General features: G+C 39.1%; 1 protein-coding gene across 1 annotated transcript; it reads right to left on the reverse strand.

Annotated features, from left to right (window-relative positions):
- Positions 1-5,448: 5,448 nt before the first annotated feature.
- On the reverse strand, positions 5,449-9,095 carry LOC310965447 (zinc-binding protein A33-like). The gene is made up of 2 exons (XM_083939052.1): positions 8,973-9,095; positions 5,449-8,823 (listed from the first exon to the last, which is right to left on the reverse strand). Exon 2 carries the CDS (start codon positions 8,814-8,816, stop codon positions 7,452-7,454), a length of 1,365 nt encoding a protein of 454 aa, XP_083795178.1. The 5' UTR covers positions 8,817-8,823; positions 8,973-9,095; the 3' UTR covers positions 5,449-7,451.
- Between the last annotated feature and the right edge of the window lie 4,700 nt (positions 9,096-13,795).

Here is a 13,795-nt window from a genome sequence, read left to right on the forward strand (position 1 = left end):
GAAATATGTTGAAAAAAAAAGGCAATTTTTTGGTAAAATAATAATAATAATGATAATAATAATAATATAATAATAATAATAATAGTAGTAGTTAGCACTGTCGCCTCACAGCGAGAAGGTTCCAGGTTCGCATCCCGGCCTGGGCCCTTCTGTGTGGAGTTTGCATGTTGTCCCCTTGTCTGCGTGGGTTTTCTCCGGGTTCTCCGGTTTCCTCCCACAGTCCAAAGACGTGCAGGTGTTCGGTTCATTGATGACTCTAAATCACCCGTAGGTGTGAATGGTTGTCTGTCTCTGTTCGTCTCTATGTGTCTTGTGATAGACTGGCGTCCTGTCCAGGGTGGACCCCGCCTCATGCCCGATGTCAGCTGGGATCGGCTCCAGCCCCCCCGCCACCCCGACAGGGACAAGCGGTTGAAGATGAATGAATGAATGAATGAATAATAATAATAATAAGAAGAAGAATCACTAGGGAAACAATAGGCCCCAAATTATATTCAAGATAGTGCTTAGGACAGGGAAGTCAAACTTATATTTCTATTATCTTTAGTATTTTAGCACATTTTAGTCAGATAATTAAAATTCTAAAAAAGCTCCCTAAAGACTACAAACATTGCCTTTCTTGATTCAAACCATTAATACAGATTAATGTTATTTCGGCTAATTTAAATACATAAATAAACAAATGCCAACTACATATATGGACAACATTTACTAAATCTACTAACTACCGAATCATAGTTACCATGGGCAGAAAAAAATAAAACGAAAAGACAAACTCGAAAAAGAATAAGAGGCTTTTTTTCGTTATAAACAGACTCTTTTTTTTCCAAAAAACTTTATTGACAGTGACCAGCAGATACAAATGCAAATACCATACAATACGTTGTTGCTGGTGTAAACACCAACACAACACTGAACGAGAACAAACATTAAAAAAGAGATGAGAGGTGAAGAAAAATAATTTTAAAAAAGGGAGTGAGAGAGAAAGATCAAAATAATATTAGCAGCAGTAAAAGTAAATAAATGGTAATAAAATAAAGGGGAAGTTATCAGATTACGTAAATACCTTAAAAGTAGAGCATACACAGAGTTTTGATGCTTTTTTGTTCTGTGATTTTGCTAACAGTAAACTCAAATTAATAAGAAAAAAAGCATCCTCATTTTTACAACTGTGTTCATAACAACCACATTTTTATAGTATAAGACGAGATCTGGGAAAATACAGGCAACTATAAATCTATTAATCTCATCCCATGAGTAAATTCACAGTACCAAAACAGATGAGACGTTAGAGACAGACTCGCTCGTGCTTGGTTTCCGGGCATTTCTACTTCCGGTAAGTCCTCTCGCGTTCACTAGATTCTAAAATGGCGCCGTTCTTAGGGGAGCCTGCGCCACTGAGCAGCTCTCCGTAGGAATGAATGGGCCGCCATTTTGTGTCCGCTGTCCGTTCTTCTTATCTCCATGATCATCCCTCAACGGTTTGGCCGCCTGTAAGCGCGCGGTCGGATAAATGCAGTACACTGTATTTATCCGACTTCCGGCATGAACGCACTTCTTGCACTTCCTTTTGGGAAACAGCGTTTTTTCTCAACAAAAAAAAAGGAAACCGAGACACTGACGAGACAAGATGATATTCACCTTGAGACAAAAACACCCACAGCTTCAACACAAACAGGGGGGACACTAGCTTGTAAATGTGAGTTGTCAAGACAACCACAATTATTTTAAATCCATTACTCAAGTAGAAATATATTTTATTTAAATTGGAAGCAAAAGGCGTCATTACCTGCGATGAAAACCAAGACAAAACAATACAGTGGATTAATGTCAATTTACTTCAAGGGAAGCATCATATCCATAAAACGAAATTCTCCAAATCTCAAACTTTAATCCCTTCAAATTTGAATTTTGTAACTATTTTGAGTCTGTCCAGATTATCAATAATAAGAAATGTAATTATACCACAGATAAGTTACAAGGCTTTTTTAAAGATGTATAACAGTAGCTATAGCCTGCGTCTTAATTTAAGTTCTTTACATGTATCTAATTTTACTTTATTTATTGTCTTTTTTTCTCTATGCCTTTGTATCTTATTAAGTATTCTTATGTAATGGCATTATAATTGAATGTGTATTGTATTCAGAAAGAAGAACTGACTGTCTTTACGCACATATCTATATTTGTCATGTATGATGCAACACTGTTCTGGTTGTACTATATTTGATCAAATTGCAAATAAATTATAAATTGCATTAAAAAAAAGTAGGAATATAGATTCTAGGGTTTAAAAAGACTTCTGTAGAAGAATCATCTCACACCTTTTACTTAAGTAAAAGTAATAAAGTACTGGTTTCAAAACTACTTAAAGTATAAAAGTAAAAGTAACGTAAAAGAAAAAATGCCATTAAGGACAAATGCTAAGGCCACACCACAGGGGCCTATGGTGCACTACCCCACCTCCCCCTAAAGATTTGTTCTAAAGGCCATAATGACTATCATGTTATATTAAATGTTAATGTGAATTTGTTGAGTTTTTGAAAGCCATTAGCTCGTGGTACTTGGGAGTGCAGAGCTTGCAGAGCATTCAAAAGGAGATGTTTTTGCGTCCAACCACAAAAATTCTTCACGGTACGGCCAGGGATGCAGAAGGGTTGGTTGGTGTTCCTGGCTACCATGTCATGAATCAACAGCCAAATATATATACTCATAACAACATGAAAAATAAAGTGGTAACATAGGCATCACATTATTACTCCTGTGTTTTTATAATGGCTCGGACCATCGACTGTATAAAAACTAGCATAATGTAGCGCTAGCATACCTGAACATACTTGAGGTGGATGGGAAACAGGAGAGTTGTGAGCTCGGCTGTCAAAAACGGTGCATTTATCTGTCTGAATATTCTGCACTTTTAGATGTTTTGAGAGGCTGCTCGTGTCCCTTTACATGCAAAACCTTTGTTGCACTATTTAGCATCACTATTTGCATCAGTTTTGGAGAAATAGCACGAGGACGGGGCTCTGACTGAGTCTGATTCTGTTCAGGAAGACTGGGAGGACTAAGCAGAAACGATAACGTCAGAGTCTGTCGATATTATAATTTCAAAATCTTAAATCTTAAAAGTTTAGAACCAGGTTTTGGTATCCATCATCCCTAGTAACGAGGCTATATTTAAAATGTAAGGAGTAGAAGTTAAAAGTAATCTGAAAAATAATTTCTCCAGTAAAGTATAGATACCCCTAATCTCTACTTAAGGAACGTAACGAAGCATTTGTAGTTAATTACTTGACAACTCTGCAATTAATCCATGAGAATAACTATATACAGACATAAATGTCCGAGGTCCGTCGGTCGTTAAATTGTTTAAACAAATCTGTGACACAAAACAAAGAAAAGAAAGAGAAACATGTTAGAATTAAATTTATTTTCTTCTGTATTGTAACCAGGCGGAACTGACGCTGGAGTGCAGTTGTGTCCGTCCGGACCCCTTAGGGTCCATCCGTACCGAGCCTAAGCACGTTTCAAGGCTAAAGTCTAGTTCATTTGACCAGGGTGAGTGCAAGCGTACCGCTCCTAGCTGCGGCGCGCTTGCCGTCCACGGCCCGTTTGGGAGAGGTGGGCTTTTGCAAAACACGTTTGCACATGTACGAGCACGAGCGTGCGCACGTGTACGAGCATGAGGCCTACAGCGGTTCTGACGTCATTTTATGTGCGCCTTCAACTCAAGTTGTTGCCTCGCAACGTCGACTAAACAGGTTTGTGCCGCATCACAATGAGTCCAAAAAAACACAAAGCCAAAAACTTTACTATGTTTTCTGCGCTGCTTTCCATTATGTGCCCAAAAGACCGCACACTTTTGTAAACAAAGTGACGCATCGCGATGACGTCCATCAATGAGTGTGACGTGTTACGGCGTGATGACGTATGGACAGTAAGAAGCATTTGCCAAGGCCCAGGCAGTGTGAGTACAAACGGGCCTGGGCCGCAGGGGGAGAGGCGGACGGACAGTGTGAGAGCGCCCTTAGTCTTTGCACGAATGGGAGATAACCTTTTTATACAGTCTATGGCGATAACAGGACACATAAATATATATATTTATAAACATAGATATATATAGATAGATATAGATATTTATAGAGAGAGAGAAAAACCTGTCCTGTCATGGATATATCTATATTTATCTCGGTTTCTTTGTTTTTTTGGTCTCCAGGCTGACTAGTGAGGGCGGGATGAAGCATCATGGAGTATTGAAGCTTTCCAACCACTCATGGACCGAAGCTCCACGGTGCTTCATCTGCTCTACTGTGCCATCAACTGGACAATAAATGGGAAACAGGCCCAGGAGTGATTATAATGACACCATGGCTTTGGTGCCTGAAGCTTTTGATCGAATTGTGCTTAAATTATAATGCCAATAAACAAATAATATACTCATTAATAAAGTGTATTTTATTCTGATAGAATGTGAGACAGCGGGGAAAGTTGAAACTTGGATCATAGCGACATATTACAAATAACATATATACAAATTGTGGAGAGGGTTGTGATGTGAATGTGCCTCTGTAGGCCCCTGGGCCTGTCCCGGGTCGGCCCGTTCAATAATCAATCCATGAAAATAACATTTCTATTGAATTTCTCCCAGTAAAACCATTTTCTTTCTCCTTCCCCTTCTCCGTCAGATTAAAACCGATTTAAAAAAAAACTTTTTAGCCAAACTAACTTTGAACTAAGTTAACCCCTCTGGCACGCCTCAAACATGGGCCTAACAAGACGCCCCCCCCAAACCATAATTCAACATGATGGGAACAGATTTATGTATTATTGGACATTATACATTTCACAATTTTTTGTTTGTGTCAGGTTATTTCGAACATAATTGTGTTTAATGCTGGATAGAGGGGCCCCCCAGGACCTTTTGTCTTGGGCCCCAACAGACTCTAGTATCACCTCTGCACAGCTACATTCATTAAAGTAGAAAGTGTGTCTCCTCAGGGAGACTTAAACAGGTGGATACAAAGGCATTTAAATGCTTAGTATTAAAATAAAGTTTGGGTCCTTGGTGTAAATAATGAAAATAAATAATTAAACTTTAAGCACAACCTAAGAAGTTAGGTAATCTGTTCTCCGGTCTTTAAAGAACGTAGTAAACAGTATGAAGGAGTCGTGCAGTAATACAGTTTGTGTCACAAATCACACATAAAAGTAGACAAAGTGTGAATTTATTTTGGTACAGAAAAGTAAAATGCACTATAAGGAAGAGCTCAATGCTGGTTGCCAGACTGGCATCTGCTGTTGGTTGCTAAAACTGATAACACGGTTGCCATTTTATCTTTTTTATCTTTTATATTATGAGTAATTAAGATGCAGTTGTACGTTGGCATAATGATGAAAATGCTATGATTTAAACATTTAATGTCCTGATTATCCTGGCCAAAATAATAGCAATTTAAAATACACTTAAAACTCTTAAAATGGCACTTAAACATACTGGAAACAGAACCTTACGATTGGTTAAGAAACAAATATTTTTATTGCCTCACAGATAGGACATAAATAATTTTAGTGAACATCCTTTTGAATTTAATCCAGTTTTATTTATTAGGTCAAATAATAACAGAAGTTATCTCAGGATACTGTTTTTTAAGTGAAAAACAAACAAGGCCATCATTAATCATAAGGTCCCCCCACGCAAAAAATATGCACAGCGTTTACGGAGAGCCTCTTAAATGATTAAACTTACATTTATTGCCGTTGTGGTTAATAAATACATGCACAGTGATGTTAATTGTTCATGCAACTAACACTTTCAGGGCGCACTCACACTGTCCTTCCGCACCGCGACCCGGGCTTTAGGGTACTTGTCCCCCCTCCCTCTCCCCCCGCGCCCCAGCCTGTTTGTACTCACACTGCCAGGGCCTCGGCCAATGCTTCTTGCTGTCCATACGTCATCACGCCGTAACACGTCACACGCATTGATCGCGTGTGTGTGGCTTTGTTTACAAATCTTTCCAAAGACCTCTGAGTTTTTGTGCGTCTTGTCGACTGTTTTTGAATCTTTTCATCGACCAAATCTGCAGTAAACACTCCACCTCCGCATCACACCAACGTGAACCTTTCACCGCCATTGTTGTTGTTGTTAAATGTCCGCGCATGGTCCGTCCTTCTATGTCCGAACAGGCACACTCACACTTTCTCTTCTTGTAACAGGCTCCATCAAATGAGAAGATGATTGTCAAATAAAATAAATTATATTTGATTTACACTGTAACTGATGGGTTGTGGCCAAATTAATCTCTATAAACAGATTCTGCAGAGGAATGTAACAATCAACAAACAAAACAATCACTGACACTCGGAAGAGGAAGTCTCGGCCTGGATATCCGCTGGTTACCAAGGAAACATATATTTTTTCCACGATGGCAAAGGCATGACCCGCTGTACTCTGTCTCTGATGGGCTTAACCTGATATTCTTCCCCTAACCGTAACCAGTCCCACAAGTAGGGCGTGGCATGCCTTCACCATCCTAAGAAAAAGAAAATGTGCCCACTGGAAAGTTTGAAATATTAGCCCCCAGAGGTTAAATCAGGAATTGGGATCAAATCAATTTTACAGTTAGAGGAAAACTTTAGTACATTGCATTCAATTAACAGTGTAAGTCGATCATCCTGATAATGGAAATACACCACAATCAACGTTAGTGAGTGCTTTTTTATCCCAAACTGCAGCATTAGTGGTTATAAAAGACGTTTTAATGCCTTCACCGTACTGCCCGAGCTAATCAGTGTTAGCCACGTCCCGCTGTTAGCAACTCTCCCGAATTTCTCCATTTACAGTTCATGCCCTTGGGATGATTTTGCACCATAATTACACTTTAATATCAACATGACAACAGTCTTGTACGGCTTGTACCCGCAACCTCGTTCTTTCGGTCATGACCCAGCTTTCATGACCACAGGTGAGGGTAGGGACGAAGAGGAGGGTGTCTGGAGTCTCCCTTACAGAGAGGGGGAGAAGTTCAGCATCCGTGAGGAACTCGGAGTAGAGCCGCTGCTCCTTTGCATTGAAAGGAGCCAGTTGAGGTGGTTCAGGATCATCTAGTAAGGATGAACCCTGGGCGCCTCCCTAGAGAGGTGTTCCAGACACGTCCAGCTGGGAGGAGGCCTCAGGGAAGACCCAGGACCAGGTGGAGAGATTAGATCTCCACACTGGCCTGGAAACACCTCAGGATCCCCCAGTTAGAGCTGGTTAATGTGGCCCGGGAAAGGGAAGTTTGAGGTCCCCTGCTAAAGCTGCTGCCCCTGCGACCTGACCCCGGATAAGCGGATGAAGATGAGATGAGATGACAACAGTCTGGGACAATATTTGTCTTGTGATCTGAGCGGCACAGCAGCCAGAATCATCTTCAAACTGTTCATTTCTATTCATACCTGTTCCTCTGTTACAGACACTAAACTGGTAATATCTTCAGTGGTAGCTGATTTGAAGTTTGAAAGTACGCAAACAGTCTCTCAGTGAAAGTGTGTGTGAAGGTGTGCATGTGTGTGGTGGTATCAGGATCCAAAAATGACAGTTTTCCTTTGTTCCAGTCCAGATGAACTCTGATCCTCTGGAGCTTCTTCTCCAAAGGGAGAATGATGGATAATCCTGGTAGTGAGCGAACTGAGTATTCACCTTCATAGAACCCAATCCTCCATAATCCAGATTTCATCTCTCCCTTCCTCTGGACAGACTCTGCTGCCACACCAACTCTCCAGTGAGTACTGTCTCCAACCTCAACATCCCAGCTGTGAGTCCCAGAGTTAAAGCCCTCAGAGCCCAGGACAGAGGGGTAGTTATCAAACCTCTCTGGATTGTCAAGAAACTTTGGCCTCTTTTCACGCCTCGCACTGGTCAGATCTTCAGACAGGAGGAGTTCTTGATGAGCAGTGTTTGGATCCAGAATCACAGGAGTGTAGGAGACCATCTGCTTCATCTTGTCCCAGATGTGGAAGGTCAGGTTGCCCAGGTGTTTGGCCTCGTCTATCAGAGCTCCTGAGAGCAGCTGTGGATCATCCAGCAGGGGGCGCTGCTGGACTCTTTCCACTGCAGCCTTGTAGTTCTGCAGGAATGAGACGTCTTCAGCTCTCAGCTCCTCCTCTGTGGCTCTGATTGTGTCTGAGAAAGCTGCTATCTCTCTGCTCAGAGCCTCAATCTTCTCCTTCATCACCTGACTCCTCTGCTCCTCTTCCTCCTTCAGAGCAGAGATCCTGGCCTCCTCTTCCTCTTGTAGAAACTGGTGCAGCTTCCTAAACTGCTCCTTAATCTGCCTCTCTGTGTGTCGGGCCTGGACCTTAATGTGTCCTGCTGTTTCATCACAGTTGCCTTTAACTTGTTCAAACAGCTTCAGTTTGTCCTGTAAGGGCTTCAGGGATTTCTGGAGCTCCTCTCTGTGATCCTGTGCAGCTTCATCGATGGGTCTGAATCTGTGGTCGGTGTGTTTTTTTGAGTCTCTGCAGACGACACACACCGGCTGCTGATGGTCCAGACAGAAGAGTCTGAGTTTCTCAGAGTGCAGACTGCAGAGAGCCTCTGAACCTCTCTGGTCTCTCTCCAGTAAGAAAGACTCACACAGGTTCTTTAACGCCAGGTTACAAGGAGGATCCGTTCTTGATGATCTTCTGTTACAGCATGGACACTCCTTTGATTGTTTCTCTCTCCACCATTTCTTCAGACAGTCTTTACAGAAGCTGTGGCTACAGGACAGGACAACAGGATCTTTAAAGACATCCTGGCAGACAGGACAGGAGAGATCGTCCTCTGATATAGAAGCCATTTTCTCTCTGAGCAAAGATAAAGAAACATCAGGCAAAAAGTACAAAAGTCAAAGTCAAACGCAAAATCAGTTGTGAGTTCCCTTTCCCCTTGAACAAAGCTCAGTTAACGCTACTTTTTACTTTTAGTTGTGTTAAAAGATAAAAACAAAACTCACATTTAGCTTGTTAAGGTGCAGCAGGTTGAAGTTACAGTTTCCATGTCCTCTGCCGTTGTTAGTTTGGGGTGTGTGTGTGTGTGCGTGTGTGTGTGTGTGTGTGTGTGTGTGCGCGTGTTTGTTTCTCCTTAAACAATAAACCATTTCCTGTTTTTGTCTCGGGTTAGTCAGGAGAGGTGGAGCTTTTGCAAGACCAGTTTATTCTGTTTATCTGCCATTGCTCCTCCTCTTGCTGCATCTTCTTCACTTTTTTTTGCTATTTTTTTTAAACACTGGAGCTCCAGATTTTAACCTGTTTGGACCTGATACTCCTGATACACTGAGCTTCTCTCCTCTCTGTCTGTATCATTCATGTCTCATCAATGCATGTTACTAATTCAACTTCTTCCCTGGAGTTGTTTGTGCTTCGTTGTCTCGTGAGTGGGTGGCTGTGGCTCAGGGGGTAGAGTGGGTGTTCCCCTTACCAAAGATCAGCTGTTCAATCACCGGCTCCTCTGGTCCACATGACGAAGTTTCCTTGGGCAAGACACTGAAACCCCTAATTGCTCCCTGTGCTGTGCATGGGTGTGAATGGAAGTCGCTTCGGATAAATGTAATGCAAATCTCTGCTGATCGTGGTGGTGCCTGCTGCTATTATTATTACTATGACTCATATATTCCATCATCAGTTTTATTAACTATAGAATTTGTAGCCATAGAAACATAATCAGTAATATATCTTATTGTATCACAGCTGTTATTACCACCATAATTATTATCATTGTTATAATCTATCACCTTAGCTGTGCTTGTTTCTACTATTCTGCTGTATTAATAAGTCATATTCACATTATTATAGATATTATTATAGTTACTGGAAGTGTGTCTGTCTCTGTCTTTGTGTCTGTCTTTGTCTCTCTCTGTCCATCTGTCCATCTTTTCTCTCTCTCTCTCTCCTTCTCTTCCTCTCTCCGGTGCAGACAGATGTGCGTCCTCCACAGAGCTGGGTCTGTCTGACGTTCCTGTCTGTTATAGTGAAGGTTTTCAACGCCACCGTACTCTACGGGGGAATTGTTGGGTCTCTGTAAATCATAAATAAGTCATAGAGTGTGGTCTTTACCTACTCTGTAAAGTGTCCTGAGATAACTTTGGTTATGATTTGGCACTATAAATAAAATTGAATTGCTTTTAATTATCATTTAGCAGTTGGGATATCAGAATTTTGTTATCATTGAACCAAGCTTTATAAAATAAAGGTGTAGTCTTGCATTTAATAAGCCGATTCTTCCAGATGAAGCACCTATGAGGGGAGAAGTTATGTTTGTAGATTAACGGCCATGCTAAGAGCATTTGTTTGGGGAATTTAGATAAAATCACGGGATTTTTTTTCCTATTTTGTAATCACAAAAAAGTAAATGTATTAGACCTCTGACCTTTAGAGAAAATACAGTTAGGTATAAAATTACATGTGGATGTGGGAGTGTGGTCTATACCTAAAGTGTCCTGAGATAACTTTTGTTATGATTTGGCACTATAAATAAAATTGAATTGAATTGAATTATCGTGATTTAAAAGTAATAAACATTTGAATAATCTATGTTTAGATCAGATTATTTTCTAGTTTAATCATTTGGTCTATAAAATATCAAAGTCCGAGGTGTTGTCTTGTTTTGTTCATGCCCCAAATATTCAGATAATTATGATATAAAACAGAGCAAAGCTGGAAATCTCCATATTTAAGAGGCTTTTTCTGCCATTTCTCATGATGATTTGGCATTATAAATTGAAATGAATTGAATTGAATTGATATTTGTCTAAACAGAGTGATGTGTCTGGATCCTCTGCTTCATCTTGTCCCAGATGTGGAAGGTCAGGTTGCCCAGGTGTTTGGCCTCGTCTATCAGAGCTCCTGAGAGCAGCTGTGGATCATCCAGCAGGGGGCGCTGCTGGACTCTTTCCACTGCAGCCTTGTAGTTCTGCAGGAATGAGACGTCTTCAGCTCTCAGCTCCTCCTCTGTGGCTCTGATTGTGTCTGAAAGAGCTCACTTGTTTTACGTGACCATCTTATATGTAAACGGACAGGTGGTACCAACATGTCCAGTCATTAATTACAATAATCACAAGAAATACCTACAGGACGTCTGAGCACTTATACAGAACTCAACTCCTAAAAGGATGCAGGATTTTGTGTTTCTTTAGGGATAGACAGATAACTTTATTTATCCCTGAGGGGAAATTAGGTCATCGTAGCAGCGGTACAGAACAATCAGAAGTACTAAAAATAAGATAAAATATCAAATACAAAATATAAACTACAATAAAATAAAATAAGAGTACAGTATCGCAGATTTAAAACACTATATTACAAATATACTATGTGGATTTTAAGGTGCAAGATGAAGAGAGAAAGGTGCATTTATTTTAAAAACATGTCAAATCTTCCAGCACATGCAAAAACCTGAATCCATAATGCTGCTAAAAGTATTATCAGTGAAATGTTACAAAAAAGTACTTATTATGCACTAATGAATACATGAAAGGGCATTTTAGTGCTGGTGTTGCTCTATGTGGACTCAGTTTAAGATGCTTTGTATCCTGGGTAGATTATTCAAGATTCAAGAAGTTTTATTTATCCTGAGGGAAATTATTGTGCAACAGTTTCAACACAAAGATGGGAAAGGATCAGAGTGACGATAAGCATAAAAACATAAATCAAAATAAAGCTAACGTCAAAAAAATCAAACAATAACTAAATGTGACAGAGTGCAACAGACATTGTGGTTAAACGCAGGTTCATACAATATACAACAATACGCAGCGTGCAGTTTAGCAGCAGATGAAATAAAACAAGTACAAACTAAATAAGTGATAACAGTGTTAAAGTGAAGCAGCATTTCTGACAGAACTAAGTTACAGTACAACTCAATACAGTGATGCAGTGATGATATAAAGTGATATAAAGTGATGCAGTGATGATATAAAGTGATGCAGTGATGATATAAAGTGATATAAAGTGATGCAGTGATGATATAAAGTGATGCAGTGATGATATAAAGTGATGCAGTGATGATATAAAGTGATATAAAGTGATGCAGTGATGATATAAAGTGATGCAGTGATGATATAAAGTGATGCAGTGATGATATAAAGTGATGCAGTGATGATATAAAGTGATGCGATGATGATATAAAGTGATGCAGTGATGATATAAAGTGATATAAAGTGATATAAAGTGATGCAGTGATGATATAAAGTGATGCAGTGATGATATAAAGTGATATAAAGTGATGCAGTGATGATATAAAGTGATATAAAGTGATATAAAGTGATGCAGTGATGATATAAAGTGATGCAGTGATGATATAAAGTGATCTAAAGTGATGCAGTGATGATATAAAGTGATGCAGTGATGATATAAAGTGATGCAGTGATGATATAAAGTGATATAAAGTGATGCAGTGATGATATAAAGTGATGCAGTGATGATATAAAGTGATCTAAAGTGATGCAGTGATGATATAAAGTGATGCAGTGATGATATAAAGTGATGCAGTGATGATATAAAGTGATATAAAGTGATGCAGTGATGATATAAAGTGATGCAGTGATGATGTAAAGTGATGCAGTGATGATGTAAAGTGATGCAGTGATGATATAAAGTGAGGCAGTGATGATATAAAGTGATGCAATGATGATATAAAGTGATATAAAGTGATGTAGTGATGATATAAAGTGATGCAATGATGATATAAAGTGATATAAAGTGATGTAGTGATGATATAAAGTGATGCAGTGATGATATAAAGTGATGCAGTGATGATATAAAGTGATATAAAGTGATGCAGTGATGATATAAAGTGATATAAAGTGATGCAGTGATGATATAAAGTGATGCAGTGATGATATAAAGTGATGCAGTGATGATATAAAGTGATATAAAGTGATGCAGTGATGATATAAAGTGATATAAAGTGATGCAGTGATGATATAAAGTGATGCAGTGATGATGTAAAGTGATGCAGTGATGATGTAAAGTGATGCAGTGATGATATAAAGTGATGCAGTGATGATATAAAGTGATGCAATGATGATATAAAGTGATATAAAGTGATGTAGTGATGATATAAAGTGATGCAATGATGATATAAAGTGATATAAAGTGATGTAGTGATGATATAAAGTGATGCAGTGATGATATAAAGTGATGCAGTGATGATATAAAGTGATATAAAGTGATGCAGTGATGATATAAAGTGATATAAAGTGATGCAGTGATGATATAAAGTGATGCAGTGATGATATAAAGTGATATAAAGTGATGCAGTGATGATATAAAGTGATGCAGTGATGATATAAAGTGATATAAAGTGATGCAGTGATGATATAAAGTGATATAAAGTGATGCAGTGATGATATAAAGTGATGCAGTGATGATATAAAGTGATGCAGTGATGATATAAAGTGATGCAGTGATGATATAAAGTGATATAAACTGATGCAGTGATGATATAAAGTGATATAAAGTGATGTAGTGATGATATAAAGTGATGCAGTGATGATATAAAGTGATGCAGTGATGATATAAAGTGATATAAAGTGATGCAGTGATGATATAAAGTGATATAAAGTGATGATATAAAGTGATATAAAGTGATATAAAGTGATGCAGTGATGATATAAAGTGATGCAGTGATGATATAAAGTGATGCAGTGATGATATAAAGTGATATAAAGTGATGCAGTGATGATATAAAGTGATGCAGTGATGATATAAAGTGATGCAGTGATGATATAAAGTGATATAAAGTGATGCAGTGATGATATAAAGTGATGCAGTGATGATA

This window comes from Echiichthys vipera (genome assembly GCF_963691815.1).
Source record: "Echiichthys vipera genome assembly, chromosome: X".
NCBI lineage: Eukaryota > Metazoa > Chordata > Actinopteri > Perciformes > Trachinidae > Echiichthys > Echiichthys vipera.